The sequence below is a fragment of the Megalopta genalis genome, chromosome 3 (assembly GCF_051020955.1).
Source record: "Megalopta genalis isolate 19385.01 chromosome 3, iyMegGena1_principal, whole genome shotgun sequence".
In the NCBI taxonomy this organism is placed as follows: domain Eukaryota; kingdom Metazoa; phylum Arthropoda; class Insecta; order Hymenoptera; family Halictidae; genus Megalopta; species Megalopta genalis.
Window position 1 is genome coordinate 30,598,588 of NC_135015.1, and position 18,515 is coordinate 30,617,102.

At 47.8% G+C, this 18,515-nt stretch overlaps 1 protein-coding gene across 2 annotated transcripts in view; it reads right to left on the minus strand.

Annotated features, from left to right (window-relative positions):
* Nucleotides 1-511: 511 nt before the first annotated feature.
* Nucleotides 512-18,515, minus strand: part of qless (decaprenyl diphosphate synthase subunit 1 qless) — a 47,075-nt gene continuing 29,071 nt past the window's right edge. The window contains exons 1-8 of one of the 2 annotated variants that reach the window (XM_076520573.1): nt 17,153-17,284; nt 16,921-17,064; nt 13,094-13,227; nt 10,488-10,629; nt 4,379-4,468; nt 3,629-3,760; nt 3,364-3,558; nt 512-2,702 (exon numbers count right to left, since the gene is read on the minus strand). In XM_076520573.1, the coding sequence (XP_076376688.1) occupies nt 2,481-2,702; nt 3,364-3,558; nt 3,629-3,760; nt 4,379-4,468; nt 10,488-10,629; nt 13,094-13,227; nt 16,921-17,064; nt 17,153-17,269 (1,176 nt within the window). In that variant the 5' untranslated portion in view covers nt 17,270-17,284 and the 3' untranslated portion in view covers nt 512-2,480. Of the gene's footprint in view, nt 2,703-3,363; nt 3,559-3,628; nt 3,761-4,378; nt 4,469-10,487; nt 10,630-13,093; nt 13,228-16,920; nt 17,065-17,152; nt 17,285-18,515 lie in introns of those variants that run through there. The other variant, XM_033466422.2, reaches the window with a different exon arrangement.

An 18,515-nucleotide genomic window follows, 5' to 3' on the forward strand; every position in this document is an offset into this window, starting at 1 on the left:
GCCTCTGGTACAGCGCCAATTAGTGCGGTGGCAAAACGCCCAAACTGTTAGCCAAATTTACCGACAGTCGATTTTGGCTAACAGTTTGAGCGTTTTGCCACCGCACTGATTGGCGCTGTACGGACCCCGAAAGGAGCTTCGTTTTTCCTCCCCACGTTTTTCATCGTCCACGTGTGCGGATAGTAGAGTTGTTTAAAACAATAATTATGGCAAAATTAGGATATAAAAAATTAAACCAAGGTCGCAGAATTGTTCAGGAGAATCTGCCGCATCGATATCATGTAAGAAAACCAAACTACAACGACGCAAAATAGAATTAATTAACATAATAGTTGACCTAAATTCCAAGAGCGATTAATTATGTTTCGCAATGTTGAAAGAGACTAATAAATGTATAATTTTAAAAAATTTGTATGGGGAAAGATATCTATAATTATATCTTTTTAGTGTATTTTGGAGTAGTTGGTTTCTTCGATATCGATTGAACGTATATTAAAAAAATGAATCGACGTTTGAAACTTCAATATAACGTTTATATTAAAAAGACAGTATATAATATAATTTTCATAACATGGATTTAGTGATCCCAACACAACAAATAAGATATTGAACCTTATGGTTTACAATTTAGTAATAATGAAGCTAATCGATCTATGCAAAAGATATCAACACTAAGATTTACGCACTTAAACGGTGCTTACAAAAAATCGCTTATTTACAGTTGTATATTCATATTGTTTACACGTAAATAACATTCCGTTGCTATTTTTTCGTAATACCAGTAGAATTATACATATTATACACTGCGTTTCCGAGACGTTATGGACAAATGGTATTCAGTGTCATATCTATATAGTTAACGAGTCCTAAATAAATATATATATATATATATCAAGCGTCTCCCGGCTAATACTCGAAACAATGAAATTTCCGGTACGATTATGCGAAAAGCCAGATGATATTACGAATAAAAAGGATATCGTGTCTATGCAGGAGATCGAGAGCTTCATTTACTTTCTCTTTATTGTCCCAAATTCTGACCCTAAACTTAACGCCTACATTTGACCGTACTTACACGTTTTTAATGCTTCTTTTTTTTATTAATAATCTTACAGCAGTGATTGTTGTTACCTTACAGAGCAATTATATACATTAATTCACGTTATAAATATAAGTTATTATACATTTATTCCTATATGTTCAGTTATGTAGTAAATAATATTTTGAGCACTTTTTGCATCCATCGAGATAGAAAAGAGAAACAAACGCGTTGCGGAAGATGGTGATTCCATTATCATCGAGAAACTTTCGCGTAAAAGTAGTATGGTTAATTTTATAATAATATTAACAACTAATCGTTTCGATCGTGTACACGATGCCGATTCGCAAATAATTTCGATGATAACCGACAAGCCAGAATTCATTTTCGTGACATACGAGTGGAAGAACCAAGACCGTGAATGTCTTCTTTGGTAGATATTCTTCGCACGTTTTTCATCAAAGCGTTCAATCATGCTGTCGTCTAGTATTGGTACTCTTGCGATTGTTGTTCGTCGAGTGTTCCGAGCATCGCCGATTTTGTTACACGATCGTTTCGAAACGAGACGATCGTTTCCACAAACGAAAGATAAAGCGTGGAATTCTTTGAAAATTCGTTAGCCACCGAGAGTCTTTAGGTCGCAACAATGGGTAAGAGCTACCAATTCTAACGTAGTCTTCGACTAATTCTACGCATTATTTTATTTACAGTTACGATCGACAATGTCCATAAGAATCAGGTAATACGTGTGCTGTCGAGCGCAACGAGCATCGCCGCTCGTTTCTCCGTGTTTTGCTTGAATACGGTGCGGCTCTCTTTGCAAGATAATAGCCCAACCACTCGGTGACCGATCGTCCCTGCTGTTCCACTGAAAAATTTGAACGCGCGACGAGGGAGCACATGTACATGAACGAACCAGAAACGAACCGTTGACGACGATGTTCGCAATGGTTAAATTTGCATAGCGCGCGCGCGCCTCATCCAATTAAACTCTGCAATTCTAAACTCTGCGATAACTGCATGATGTTTTATAAAAATAATTTCTCGGTGTCTTTCTGTCGCAAAAACGTATCTCGAACAATCCTCTAGTTAATATTGTCTAACAATAAACGGTCGCAACACCTGCGAGTCACGGATCAACGACTACCTCTTGTCGACCAAACGAACACATTTCGTTTGCGATCGTGTCGCGCTCACGCCAGGTTATTCTAGAAATTTAACCCGCGATCTTTCCTCTTCTTCTTTTTCTTCTTCTTCTTCTTCTTCGACTTGGTCTCTTTACAATTTTCCCTAGCTATCAACTTGTCGTATCAAAGGTACACTGTATATCTTTCGTTCGATGACAATCCAGCCAATATGCTGGCCAGCAGTGTCGACGTTAACTGTTCACGACTACGTTGCTCGTCTCTCCGTCGCACGACGATCGTGATCTCCCATGTCGCTATTTCATACGATTGAGAACTAAGTCGCAGACCACCTGCAGACCTTTTTGGTACGGGCTTTCGGCTAACGACTGCGCGAGCTTCACCGCCTCCACGCAATGCTTCCGGGCTAGGAATCTCGTCTGATCGAGACCCTGCGATTTGTGCACGAGATCGAAAGCTTTCTCGACGTCCCCGGACTCTTGAAACCGGCGCATGATCATCGCATTCAGCTCCGGATACTGCAACAGCCAAACGTATCGTCGCTGTGTAGAAACCCTTAAATCGATCGTTAGGGGATGGAGAGACTTCTTTCGGATCTGTGTTCCAGCGCCGCTTTGTTTTCGAGTACGGTAAATTCTCCCTGGTCGACGCTCAAATTCTACGCAAAGATGGACAATTTGGGAGGAGGAGATACGAGTCGATTCAGGGAGAATTTACCGCAGTTCGTTAGAGGCGCGAGAACCCTGTTACAACTCTACGTTTTCTCTGATAGTATTTGTCTTTCGTTGCTCGAACGAATTAATTTTCATTAAAAAATGTTCGCGCGTACCAACGCGTTCGTCTTCCAAGGAAAATCGATCGTCCACGACATAGGATTTCGCAACGAATCTATCGATACTCGAGACATTTTAGTCGCGAAGCAACGAGTTATTTCGATCCGCGTAAAGCTCGCGCGGAGGGCTCGATCGTTAAAGATCCAATTATCGAGTCTCCGCATATAAAGCGTTAAAAGAGCAATAGATCAAGGTCGAGAACAGCTAGGCGTTTCGTAAAAGCAAAAACTTTGTTGCACCGTCGGACGATTAAAGACGTACGCGTTGGCGCGTCCGATCCAATTTTTCCCCTGGGTTTTCCGAGGCTAATTGCCGCGGGGTTTAATTGCTAGACTCTGACGCTTACCCGTTCGCATGCAAAAAGAACTGGAGCAGTCGCAAGGCCGAGTTTAAGATCGGCCGCGGTCGGTTTGCCCATCGCCTCTAAAGACGACACGAAATCCAACAGATCGTCAACTAATTGAAACGCCAGACCGACGTTTCTACCGTACTGGAAAGCTAACTCTGCCAGGTGATCGTCGGCGCCTCCTAACATGGCCACCTATCGCAAAATCGGTCCGTTTATCGTGGGATCCCATTGTCGAATTCAGCGCGATCCTCGGCGAACTTACAGCTTTCAACGAGTTGGCGATCAGACTGGCCGTTTTCCGGTACGTTTTCGTGAGGTAATGCGCGAATCGCTCGTTCTCCGTTTCCTTGGACCCGAGTTGCATAAATTCGCCCTGCACCAGGTCCGTCACGACCTGGAAAGCACCTGGACTTGTCAATACTTATCGTCAGGATCGCGTCAGGAGCCTAGAGATCCTGGTCGCTATCCCGCAACAAGCGTTTCTCTGTATTCGCGTTCGACCACGCTTCGTGGATATCACAATTTTACTAGAAACAGACTGCAGAGATTTTAGGGGCACCCGTACAGATTTCTCGGGTACTCGAGACTCGATATCGAAGGGAACGGATTATCGGCCCAACGATCGGCGGCGGTCCAGGCGCGAAATACGCCTCGGCGCGAATAAGAATGAACGAGAGCCCGCGGCGAATTAAAAGCGCGTGGACTGCGAGAGAATCGATCTCGATTGTTTTAGAGCAACGGACGGACGACTTTTAGCCGCGTTAACGTTTATGAATTGGCTAGAAAGTTCTTCGAACGGCGAAGTTGAGCAAGATTACTCTACGCTTCGAACGCCGTTTCCTCCAGGAGGGAACTTTCGCACTAAAAATTTCATTCCGGACTTTCGAGTCTCTTTCACAAGTGTTCCCGCGGAGCCCGGGGTTGTGTGCGTGCAGGTGATTCGGTCTAACATGCAGACTAGCCCGTCGAATCACCGCCGAAAGCTAAGAGAGACTCCGAAGTAGAACGTTACCTGACTGAGAGTGAGGGTGACGTCGTCGTTTCGCAGCTTGGATATCATAATCGACACTATCGCCAGAATGTAGTCGCCCGCCATCGTCACCTGGAAACAAGAATCGTGATTGAACCCTGCCACTGTCGCGAAACGAGCGCGATTTCTTATTTTACGGTTCCACGAACTTTCGGCACTCTTTCTCTCACCTGTGTCCGGCCGACGATATCATTCGCTCGTAACGTAAGAACGTTGAAAAAGTAATCCGCGGCATGCGATATTAAACTTTCCAAATATGAATTCGACCAAATCGAATGCAGCGAATGCTCCCTTAATTTTCCTTCAGCTTGTAAACAAAAATGGACAATTTCGGGGGAAGAGAAGATACGATTGTTCGAGCCTCGCGCCTCGTTTTTTACAATCGCCGACGATCGGCGGCTATGAAAACGAGCAACGAGGCTCGAATAATCGTGTCCCCGTTTCCCAAATTGTCTAATTTCGTTTACAAGCTGAATTAAGTTTGGGGAGAATTTACCGTACCGCGGTCTCGTTAAATTTTCGAGGTTGTCGATGTGGCAGTCGAAGGAATACTGTTACCAAGCTAGTTCGATCGAACGAAACAAGATAAAGCGAATACACGGTTAAGGTATCTCCTCGCGCGACACCTTTCACCTCGCGTCTTTCGAAAGGGAACCGAAGAACCGATCGCAAGAACGCTCCTCCGTTTGTACGCTTTTTCTCCCCAGATGCTAGCTAGGGATTCCCGCGTGGCAAGTCGGTTACGCGTAATTAATGCGCCTGCGATAACGATCTCCCAGCCGTCCGATTTTATTCCGCGGTGCTGGCAGCTCGTCCAGGACTGACCAGCGGAGGTGGCTACTTTCTTTCGTTGATCCTGCAAGTTTCACGGCCGCGGGAGCGTAATTCGGTCCGCGATTACGGTAAATGCGCGCGTACACAGAAAGCGTAACATCGTGGAGCGTCGTGGAAAAACTTGGCGAACCGGCCGGAAAACTCGGGGATCGAGATCCTTTCGTCGATAATTCAACGATCGTTCCGATCCGCGCTTCGTCAGGAAGCAACGTTGGCAAAGTTTATCGAAACCTCCGTTCGGCCGTGTATTTCGAACTTTCACCGCGAGTCGGCGCCATTTTGGAAAGAAGACGTCGGCGGTCGCACGTGTTTCGTGGGCTCGGCAGTATCGTTTTATCCGACGAAGCGCAGATTTTTGGAACCGATGAAATTATCCGTGGTTGATTCGATAATGACTGCAATCGTCGCTGCAATATTGTGGTAAAAATTAGGATATAATTTTGCGACAGTGCATAAATCGGGAAAGGATGTATATATTTGAGCGAAACGGTCAACGAGATCGTTGCTTGTATAAAAACAAATTTCTCCTTCGTACACGATTTCCATAAATGACGAGATCGGTCTGCGAGATCTCGAGCTCGTAGATATATAGACCAACGGATCGGCGAGTCCTACGTACAGAATTATGTTGATTCCTCAATTAGAGATAATATAGACCTTCGCAATTATTTATGCAAACCAGACCGTCCGAGGCAACCATCGCTCGTACGGCGCATGAAATTTCCCGGTAAATTACCAAGTTAAATCGGCGCCGTGCCACCGATAGCGCGCGGAGTTATCACTTGTATCTTCATTATGACGAGTGCGGTCGTGCGTGCAGCGCTCTTAGAAAGTCGCGGAATGCAAATAAGGGTTGGACCGAGAGACTCGTGCGCGCAAATAATAGCGGCTGCGGCTGCGGCGGCGGCGGCAGCAGGGGTGAAAGAGGCGAAACAAAGTCGTCGCGCGATTGCGGTTTTTTCCGGTGTGCAGGAGCCGCGAACGAAAGCGTCGATGAGCACGGCGCTTCGCCGTACGGGAGCCGCGACACGCTGAAACCACACTTTCTTAATGGCTTTTAACACCGGCCAGGCTACCGGCTATTTCTAACCCTGACCGAATCGCATATTCCCGATGCGTTGCTTCGCCTCTCCGCGCGAACAATTCCTCTAATACCTAATCAACGGCAGTCGCCGGGACTACAAAGTCGCCGCTTTTTCTTCCATGCGTAATGAGCAATTCGTTTTCCACTTCATTGGCGCGCGTTCCATTTGCGCTTCTCCACGGTGCGCCGCGCGTCGCGCAGCCGTTCATTCATTCGAACCGGACGATATTCGTTCGAACATTCGCGATGAAAAGAATTCCCTCGCGTTCGAGCCGCGTTTCGTTTGCCAATTTCAATCGCGTCGTTCGAAAAGTTCCGTCTCGAACGCGGCGCAGTCTCGACGTAGGCAAACGGCGTGGCGCCGTTAAACGAGTGAAAGTTTCAGAAAATAATGGAACATTAATAAAATGACGAGCGCGCGAGAGCGCACGCGCCGTCTGTGCATGCCGTTTGTATAAATTACGCGAACGAATTGTGCGGGGAGAAGAGGCGTGCTCGGTTCGCGGTAATTTCTTGCAAGCTTAATCGGATCGCATCGACGAGCCGCCATTTCTCATCCTTGAAACGCAGCATTTCTCGCTGATAAATCGTTCGCGGCTCTTTCTAGAATGCCGCGCTTTTGTCGACCATCTTCCCGACCGTAGAAAGTAATTTCGTTATTACTTAATCTGTATTATTAACTTTCTAAGACGCGTGGAACAATGCATGGTTCTCGGACGAAAAACGCGATTCGACATTATGTAAATATTCCTCGCGATGAACTTTCATAATTGCGAGGCATTTCAATGAAATCGTCGCTGTTTTAAACGATCAGCTGTTAACGACGGTTGCTAAGAATTTCCGTCGCATCGTCGCGCCAGACTTTGCGCAAAATGGAAATTGAATAAAAATTGATTTAATCGACTGATCAATTAATTTCGATGCTTTAAGACCAGGAAATGCTCCGGAGTAGAGCTCGCGTCGCGCGAAACCATCGCAAACGATTCGGCGGAACTAACGGTGCATCGTTTCCCGTTTGGCAAAAGGTGACAAAATTCTCGCGAGCGAAGCTTCTCGAAATCAGCGATCGGTTTCGTTAACGACTCGGACAAACAGGCCCCCGTCGCGAGGGGCCGTACGACGACGCGTCGCGCCGCAAACGGCGCGAGGGGCCGTGCCATTTATCTCGGGAGACAATGCCGCGAGAGATGAGACTGCCTCGTAATTTCGAGTTTCACATCCGGCGCGGCGATGTGCACATTGCCACCGGGTTTCCCTAAAAAATGTCGTTTCCGTGACCGCGACGGTTTGTTGAACGTGTCGTCCGCGTTGCGAAACCGACAGTTTCGCAAGACGCGCGCGAATCGGCCGGGCCGCAGGGTGGATAGTCTGCGGAGAATCGATCGCAATTAGTTATTTGCTTGGAATAATTCGTGGTACAATGGTGAACGTCGATCGCGAGACGATCTATCGAAAGCGGGCTTGCGATAAATTGCACGATACAATATGTAATATTATAATAATTGCGACAGGTTGCACGATCGGGATTCGTTGAATACGTAAACTAAGCGAGATGCGATCTTCCGATCGATTACGCGCGACGATCGTGCACGCAGTCGGTTATCGGATTCGCTGTTAATCCATTTAGGGCCATTAAAATTATTATCGCTGTAATTCGAAGCAATTATCGCGAGGTCCGAGGGTATTAGGTTAGAACCTTTCGAGATCGCTTCGTTCGACGTCTCGAAGTCGTTTAAAGATAGAGTTAGCGAGTTATAGAGTCAGCAGGGTCTGAAACGAGGTGTTTTTGTGCGACTGGAACCGTAGCGTTGCGACTCGATTGGTATCGGTGCCGGTGATTTGAACGCGTGGCGAGCGACTACGTATCGAGCGATGAGATGGATAGCGGTTGTTCGGTGCTCGTGAAAGACATTCTTATTAGACCCTCGTCGTTACAGCTCGTCGTTAGAACGTGTCCGACGCGGCAAAAAATGCACACGTTTGTCCAATTATCTATCGAGACACTCGAGCAGTCGTTTCCAGTTTCTCTATTTTAATCGGGCTAAATCGACGTTTTACGGACCTTAAACGCTATTTAGAACGATAACCTGTGTCAATCGCGAATCTTTAGAAAGCAGTGAATTAAGCTTTGCATCTCGTAAACGAAACGCCTAATCCCGAGGTGAATTTTCCACGCGGGCGATAAGAAATTTTCATGGAAAAAATCTAAGCTGGAAAAATGCGTAGCGAATCCGCGCAACGGACCACGTATTTGCGATAATACAACTCTTGGTCGCACCTAGTTCGTTTTTCTCGTTTCGCAATTGATTCAGCGATCGCGATGAAACGATGCCGATCGAAGAGCAGGTTGCGATTAACAGAGTTCAAAGGCGATTCTCGTCGCGCGTAATTCGATCGGACGATCGTCGACCCAGAGCCGGTCCGAGTTCTATCTCGCCGCGTTCACGACCTCGTTATTTGCATGTAACCGGGCGATAACTGAAATACACACACGAGCAAAAATTCCCCCAATTAGTGCCCCGTTAATACGGGCCGCGTTACGCAATCGATTAGGCCGGTGGATGCTTCGAATCTTCGACGCGAGACTTTTGTGGCAGGCAGACGGCTTTCCGTTTCTTTGGAAATCGTTAATTCGTTTCTCAAGGCCGTCACACTTTTCAGAACCGACAGTGAATCACGGGTGCTCGACCAAAAATACGCGTCCTCGTCGACCCGGCAATCGATTCCACTGTGGATTTTCCAATGATTAAGCGGACTGATAAGTATATCCACGCTTGGCTCGGAAGATTCTGCAAGTTACCGGCAATTGCGATTTTCGCGGAATCTTTTCACGTCGATCCTTCTCCATTTGAAGAATATTTATCTTGCTTATTGTTATTTTGTAACAGATTGCAGATGTACTTATCAAAATAATAAAAAAAAAAAAATTTGAAGAATATCGCATCGTTTCGAATAGTTTTAAAGTAGGGGTTGCTTCGTTCTTGAATATTCGCCGCTGCAATTGTTATTTTTCCGTTCCGTTTCTATGCGGCCGATGAACGCGAACATCTGCTTGGAATCGCGAATTTTCGATCCGGAAACAAAAGCTATCGGACGAAACAGGAATTGGCCAATCCGCTGAGACTCGGCGGGCAAACACGCTTAGGGGAGGCAAGGACCATGGCGGCCAAACCGGGGTTTCAAAACGGATCGTTATGCGCTCCGATCCGTGGCTCCGGCTTCGAGCAACTCTAATTTACCAATTATCCGTCGACTTTCGAGCCGACTCCGCCGCGGCCGGGCCCGCTCTAACGCGTCGTTAATCGCGCGATTGATTTTCTCTGGCCGACGGCGAGGCAGCGCGGCGCGGCGATTCTCCTTTTCGAAATCTCGCCGAGCGTAGCATCGGGCACGCGGACCAAACGAAGGCGACCCGTTTCCGGTTCCAGTCCAAGAAAGCGTGCACGGCCGGCACAACGGCGCAGACGTGAATCGCATTAGCCTCCTTCCTCCTCCGGTATTTCAGAGAGAGAGAGAGAGAGAGAGAGTGAGAGAGATAGAGAGAGAGAGAGAGAGAGAGAGAGAGAGAGTGAGAGAGAGAGAGAGAGAGAGAGAGAGTTCCAGGTCCGACGATCGGAACGCGACGTCCGATCGATCGATCGGGGATCTATCGAAATTCACGGTGCATCCCGCGAAATTCCAGATACGGATGATGCCTGGTCGATCAACCGCTAAGATTCCCACAAAGTCGAAGCAATTGAATTAATCAGACCGGAAGTAGAGACTTCAAATTTATCGCAGCGGATGACCTTGGAACGCTTTCGCGTCCGGAACATCCTAATCGAATTCGGTTCGTTCGAATATATTACGATGAAAACGAACGAACGATCGCGGTCGACCAATATTAATTCCACGTAAATATTAATTTCGCGGTGGAGTAACGCGGAAAGCGGGCGCAGAATCGGTAACGCATTAATTTGCTAGAAGCACGGGTGTTGCCAGGATGACGGAGCAGAAAGAAGAAACGGTTCAACAGCCTGTGACCTGTTTCACGTCGGCCATTAAACGCGCAGCAGGTACGACTTCTAAATTTTATTCTACCATGGTTAATCGAATACATCCCGGCCGAGAGGAATCGAAATCGCCCGAGGCATCTCCGCGATCGGTTTACCTCGACGACAAGCGGATGCTCACCTTCTTTTGGCTCCAGACAACGTTCACCGAAGGCTTGCCACGGCGGAAGTCTGGCTGGTCGATTACGTCGTCGTGTATCAACGACGCGTTGTGGATCATCTCGGAGATCATCGCCACCTGCCGTTGCGATTCCAAGAGATCGCTGGAACAGAACCGTGTCTTATTATTCGTTGGCAAGAGATCGTCGCCTCCTCGAGCATGCTGTTTCGTTCCCCTAGGCTAGAGCGAGGCGCGGACCGAACGGCGTGCCGGTTCTACGCGAGAAGAGAAAGGAATGCCGGTAAATATAAGTCAACGGGCGTGATTTCGTGCCGCAATGCCTCCGAGGAGTCGAAGGAGCGTTCGGTGCAGGCTGTTCGGCGCGTCCGTTGCTCTCGATGCGCGACGTGCTCTCGATCGACGCGTTAATTATCGCAAATTAACCCGAAAAGTTCCCACAATGCCGAAGCAATTTGATCGCTTAGACGCGCCGCGACTGCCGCGCCGACAGTCTCGATTCGATCTCGTCGAATTACGAACGCGAATTTTGAGTATTCGAAACCGGAAACTTCGACGCTGTTCCTCGTTCGTTCCGGCTCGTATTTTAATTTCACAGAGAGGTTTGGAACAAGTAGAGCTGAGACGCGATTATCGAAATATCGGTGTTACGTGTTGATAAAACGGTGAGAACATTTGAATAATTCAAAAATGCTACATTGCTTGCACCTCGTTAAATTAATTAAAGAACGACAACGATATCTGTATGTATAGCTCTTGGCATGTTGTAAATCAGCCGCGTAAAAACCTAAGCGTGAACCGTATTTGGAATTATTTTACATAGCATTAGAGAATTCGCCTGATCCCGACCGGCCCGTGAACGAGCAAATTTAGGAAAGGTCCAAGAAACCGGCGCCTGTTTGCCTCGGGCCTCAAATATTTGAGATCCGACGAACCGACGTTCGTAATTGTCCGTCTCTGTTTTCTCGTTAATTAGAGAAACTCCGCGCTATAGATTTTTACGGGCTTCGCGAGGCAACACGAAAAAACGAGCGAGGAGATCGAACGACGATTGCGTCGCCGAGAATTTTGTTTCGTGTGTTTGCTGGTCCCGGCGGTCGAGCAGGGATCGAGAAGTTCATCGAGGAATTTTGTCACCTTGCATAATCGCCGACTGAAAAGATCGACGAGACTATCCTCGGCGAGCCTGGTAACGCGGCGCCATAGTTACAATACCACTATTTACAATTCGCCGGGCATAATGCGATAACGTACTCTACACTAGTTCTCATTCACGGAACATCTCATTCATATTCATCGGCGACGGTTCGCCTACGACGACGGGTAATTGCTTTCAAAGCGATTTATGAATTCGAAACGGACAGCATTCTTTCGGTGCTTTCTAAACGCGTCGCGACGCCGCTCCGTTTTGTCAGGGTGTTTCGATGAAGTTTTCGACTTTTCCCGATGCACTTTCCGAGGCTTTCTCAGATTCCGTTCGAAAATAAAAACGTAATTTCTGCATGAACATTTGCATTACCGTGCTATGTATTTGCACACAATTCTAGCTTGCTAATGAAAATCAACGTTTGTTCGATACTGTTTTCAAAATGTTTTCCACGTCACAAGAATACAGCCTTGTTAAATTTTCATACTTAATTCATATTACTGCGCACGAAGATAGCGTGAAAACGCTGGGAAATATTACAATATTCAAGAAATATTGTGTCTGCAAGTCACCGAATGCGTCAAATTTTCGAGCTTGCATCGGTCTCCGACGACGTCCAAACTAGAAATCCGAAGGAAACGTGTTTCGTGGGTCACCGGTGACCCCGTGGGTCGCGAATCCGCGTTCGCCGGGAATACTAAACCATTTTGTGATACCATAAATCATCCCAGTGAAAGTACGAAGCCTTAGAGAAAACGCTTCTCCGTGGGTCACCGGTGACCCGTGTGGCGTGGCGCGCGTTACGAAAGGTATTTGTGTTACTTCACGCGATCCGGTCTATCCCGTCTCGTCCTTCGAACCATCCGTGGAAATTTATTTTATTTATCGCCGAACGATCGTGGAAGAGTGAAACGCTCGTTTGTTCTCGAGCATTTCTTCAACTTTCTGGCGAAACGAAAAAAGCTCCTGACCCTTCGCATTCGAAGCCGTTTCGACTCTAGATCCGAAGTAGTATTTCCAACCTACGCTATTTCTGTTTTATGCAACTTATGCGATATTTTGCTATTTGTGCAACAGTTACGCTTTTAATAGTTTTATCAAAAAAAAAAAAAAAATATGTAGCAATCTAAAAGTTATCTCGAAACATGACATAACAATTTTTAACGGCGTCCTGTTCGCTTTTGTTGACGAAGCATCTTGTTTTCATCTCCGTTGCGGAATAATTCATAAAAATCTGCACAGAACAGCCGACGTCTGCCGATCGACGTATGCCCGATTGACGCAATCCGTTGATCGAAATTAATTATACGCGCGCGAAGAGAAGATCGTCGAGAACACGGACCCGTCGATCTCTAGCCGCAGCAACCCCCGAATCGCGAAACAAAGGAAGTTCATCCGGGGCGGGGGACGGGGGGAGGTCGAACTTGAAAGAATCCCGTGAGTTGTGCCTCTCACAACTCACTTTCTTTCCTTGTGGTAATTGATAGCTCGTGCCATGAGAGTTGCCACCATCGGCCGCAACGCCTTTCCCTTGCCGTCGAAGTAGTATGTCGCTATGGTTTGCAGCTCCTTCTGCGTCGTGTTCCTGACGAGTACCTGAAACAATGGCAAACGTAACCTTGACTCCGGACGCTGAAACGTAGAGCTCTCATTGTTGCTAGGAAAACCGCGACACACCGATCGTCGCCTTCCACCGACAAAAATTAACGCTGCTGTAACGTTGCGGTGTAACCCGTGAATCGAACTCGTTACATGCTCCCCTGGGAAACGATTGTCTCGCGTTTACTCCGTTCGCCGCGCTTCGTCGTTTCCTCGCCACGCGTCGGCGAACAAAAATCATCGCGGACCACCGCTGTTACGAAAATTAATTTCTTTCGCGAAGAAAGAAAAATCCGGCCACGAACGCCACGATATACCGAAGCGAATATAATCGTAGCCAATAAATTAGCGGCAACATCGGGACGCGACGTCCAGAAAGTACCGTTCGGATCGAATCGGCGCGATTACAGCGATTCTATTTCGATTCAACGCAGACGTTACATATATTATTCTAAATCGATTTAATACCGTCGCGCGCATAGGCGACGGCTAGCCATAAGACGATGATGATGATTCGCATACGTGACGAACGGCCGGATTGCAAGCACCGATAGGAAAATAGCAGAAGGACCGCTTTGAATTCCATTCGCGACACGAGCTGAAAGTCCGTCCTGGAATTTGGCCAAAGTCGAAAGGAACGCTGATTAGCAACTCGCAAAACGAGCTTACGTCAGAGAGGCTTCCACGACCGGTGTCCCTGGTGGCCACCCGGTCGGAAATTAGCTGTACCCGAAACACGATCCTACCGTACTTTCTTCTAATTGTGGAACGCTGCTTCGTTCGCAGTCGTCGGAGAACAACCGATCGTTCAATTTTCATGGCATTTACTCCTACGACTTTCGTCGCTCGAACGAAAGCGCGCAAAGGTCTCTTTCGCGGTTAGACCGCTCGAAGACTTCGCTTTTAACGCAAACGCGAGTCGTCTTCGACAGCCCCGACGGGAACAAAGACGTAAACGAGAGACGAACGCTTTCCAGTCAGATCTCGCGGTATCCTTCAATCATTGTAATTTCCCTACTCCTTCAAATTGCATCTATTCGTTTCTGCGATAAACGCATCGAGACTGCAGTCTACGGATTCGAATGACATTTTTACAGGGGTGCACTATACTATACTACTAGAACTGTACACCTTGTTCCAAAAGTTGCGAACATAGGTACAGCGCAAACAAAAGATCAAAATATATTATTCGTTTTGTTCATTATCCGAGCCTCTGCCGTATAATCGAATTGTCTCAGGAAAATGCCAAGATTCTCGATCATCCGTCGAACATCTACAAGAGCTTTATAGCCTCTTAACGGATAGACGATGTAGTTTCCAGCCTTGAGTTTCGGCCCTTGGACTCTAATTACCGCAACTAGAGAATCATGTATCTATTATATTATCGCCAGACCGCGGGTCTTTACGTACTTGCAGCACGTGTAGACTCTTCGGATCGAACACGTACAAGACCATGTAAGGTCTAATAGCGGTATTATGTTGTTTTCACGATGAGTAATCGTCTAGGTCGCTTTTCTCCGATACGAATGTTCGCGAGGCGACGAAGGAAAGTGGGAACACGCGGAAAGATCCGCGGGCCGATCATCGCGGTTCTTGTACCTATCCGAGAAATTCCATCGGCTTGCCAGTTCGCGGACACTGTCAGTGCTAGGGTCAGCCGAGGGTGCAGACAAGGCTGCCGATCGGATCCCCGCCGCGACGCGACGCGCCGCCACGTAATTGCGTGACGACGAGCAGCGCGTTATCGCGTTCCATGGTGCAACGAGAAAAGTGCTTTCTAAACGCGCTCGCACGCGCATACGCAAACACAATGGCAACTGCTCGCGAGTAAAAGTTCTACTCTCGGCCATATATGCGGACCATGAAGCTAGCCGGCCAGCTAGCCAGCCGGCCAGCGGCTGCTTTCGCTAGCGCGCGAAGCGCCTCGAGCACGGGCGCCTTGTCGTGAAAACGGCATTCCTTACTATAAATATTTATAATTACGCGCGGCGCGACGATCAGCTCGTCGGCTAGAAATTCATCGAGAGAGAGAGGGGGGAGAGAGAGAGAAAGAGAAACTGAAGAGAATAAGAATTCAGGCGACCGAGAGTCTCGCGTCGCGCAATGACGAAACAGCCGGCGATGATGCAAATCGATGAGCCCGTTCCTGACACACTGGCCATCGGGGGAGCGAGCCACGACTCTCTTCCCCTTCCGGATCTGGTCCACCTTTTCCTGTTGAAACGCCCTGGCGGAAGTACTTGCCGATTCGAGGCGAATCCTCGCGGTTTCCACCGAAAATGGCGGTAGGAAATCGATGCCGACGAGCCGGCCCCGCAACGTCCTTCTCGCCGTGACGCGCGAATTCGACGGCGGAACAACGATCCTTGAGCCTTTTTTCGGCGATGATTCAATTTTTCGGTCCACGGAGATTCTTCCGAGATGCTGGACCTTGAATTCGCGCGCGTGGCTTGCGATATTTAGATTTGATTAAACACCGAGTTGCTTGTCGCTTCGGTGAAAGATGCGAGCGACTTCGATTAATCGACTGCAAAGAAACAAGCGAATTGAATTGCGGGAGCGATGCTGTGCATAGATACTGATATTCGACCAAGTCGCTTCGCCATTGTAGCTAGAATCTTTATGGAAGAAGGAAATGGTTCGACTTATTGCAGATTCAACGTTCTCCGACTTGCAACTTTCGGTGTATTCGTTTGGCATTGACTGCAGCACTTTTTATAATCGTGCACGCGGTCGTTTGTTACAGCAAGTCGTCAACCTTCGTTAGAGATTGTTGCAAACGATCATTTGCAAATTATAAACAACATTGCAGCACGAGGTCCGGTACGCCTCTCTCATTGAGAGATGGCAACGTAATCGGAAATGAACGTACTTGATGCGTATGATGCCATGAGATATTGTCGCTCAAGGTTATAATAATGACTCGGATATCTAATAAATGATAGCTTTCGAAGATCCTGCTTACAAGGATCAAAGCCTCGCTGGACGATCATTGTTGACTCGAGGTGTTTTGCGGCTGCACTCGTCAAGGTTAATCGCGAACTTCATTAAAAATACTCGGTTGGAACAAGCGTGTCGGAAATTATGACCGCAGATCCGAATGCAGCGTACAAATGTTCCAAATCGAATGTCGGAAACAGAAATGAAAAATTGAATAACTTTGGCACGCCAAGATTGCCGCAAACGCAGCAAATCCGCGATCGAATCGCTTCCTGCTGGCACCGGTACGGCGGCATGTTCATCGAAATACCGATATCTTATGATTATTACTCGGCCGGTGCTTCGTTCGAAGGAATCTCGACGCAGACGCCCGGAAGAAACGTAGCAACGAGTAGAAAAAGTGACATAACCCAGGACATAGAGGGTAGAGCAAATTCTAGGCTTTATATGGTCGCGGTCGCGATTCCAGGCTTTCCTCCGGCGCTGATATTTTTCGCAGCGAGCCTTTTCGTCAAGTACGTTTCCCAACGGTTCACCGTACGCCCAGATAAAAGGCACGTAACGCTACTATTTACGGGGCTCGGGCTTCCTCATTTTTCCGCGTAACCGAACTGGTCCTTACGCGGAAAAATAGGCGTTGCGCGATAGAAAGCGGACGCGGGTCGAACGCGTCGCGTCGATTCGATAAACTCGACGGATGTTTCTGCGGGAAAAATTGCGAGGCGTCGCTTCGCGTCGGGTCCTACTGACCTCTCGTATATTGTCGTAGACGTCTTTAAGGTCGTCGTCCAGAAGCCGGTAAGGATCGACTTGGTAATCGTGCATGGATCCAGGTAGCTGTGTTTGCATGGAACTCATCATCCTTGTCCTGTAGTCTCGCGTGCTCGTTCTACTCTGCAAGAAAGAACAGGGCTTCGTTATTAACAGAAGCAGGAGCGACGCGCGCGCCGAGTTTCTAATTAAAATAATATTTGCTTCGAACCTGTATCCGTTTTGCGAACGCTCGTCTTCGACGAGAGAACGAATTAAGGTCGTTCGAGCGACAGCAAGATACAGAACGTACGCATCGTTTGCAACGAACGAGGGCAGATTGCAACATTTTAATAAGTTCGATCGATCGAAGGTATCGATTCGTATCGGATCCGATCGATCTAATCGTTGGCCTGACACGGTTTACACCGCATCGTTCAATTTGTCGCGATCGAGTTGTCGGCGCTGTACGCTGTTATCGTAGTGAAACGCGAGCCGTGGCTAAGCGGTATTTGATCGGCGACGATTAGCCAACGCTACTGCGTGCACTGGAAACGCTATGTGTAACAATTGCGTGGAACGCACTTGCGATATTCGTGCTCGAGGAACGGGGCACGGTTCCACCTTTCGGATGCGACAACCAAAGTTCGTTATTTCTCTGTGCACAGTTTCCCAGCGATTCGAAAGCAGATTCGATTAAATTAGATAATCCGGAACCACGGCGGAGCATCGATAAAACCTCGGCGCGAATCGTCGATGGAAATATTCCCGATCAGCGGGACGCTGATTAAAAGAAGCAAAACATTCCAATCCTCGGAATGGAGATAGAATCTAATCGGGCACCCGCCCGACGTCGATCGTAAACATAATTAAATGCTGAATTTCTATTCCGCGAATTGATTTTTCGTTTCCACGTGGCTCGCCACCGCCGCCATTCGCTCACATTAAAATTCTTTCGCAACGATTGCAGAATCGCGCGCGTTACGACATTAAGCATTTTTTGCCGCACAGATGTTTGACCAGACTTGTTACAATCTGGACAAACATTCGCGCATAGCTGGAATACTTTGCCGGTTACTGTTACCAAAGGATATCGTGTGAAACGGACAGATCCGAGGGACCCGCTGTTTGCTCGCACAGGCGGAATCGCCGTGAAACGGAACGCCTTTGACAGCCTGAGCGGCAGTATTAATTTCACGAATGCGTCGCGTGTGCCCGGCAAACATCTCGGCCGATAATCGCGCGTCGCCGCTACTGACTTAGTCCGATCACACGCTGTACTATACTACTCGACACCTCGCGGCGCGTCCGATGCGCTGCTGATATTACCAAACGCGGCGAAATGCTCGCCGAGCGTTCGCAATTCAACGATATTCTTATTAATTCGACGAACAATGCGATGACATCGATGACACGAAGCGAACGTCGTACTCAACTCTTAGATACGCGACGGAGTGTACGAGGATTCATAAATTCTGGTCACTTTTGGATACGTTGACGCGAGTTTTGCCGAAGATTCGACAGCGAGCAGGAATCGGGATTCCGGGCACACGACAGGAAACGGCGAAGCACGCGTGAAACGCGTCACAGTTCCT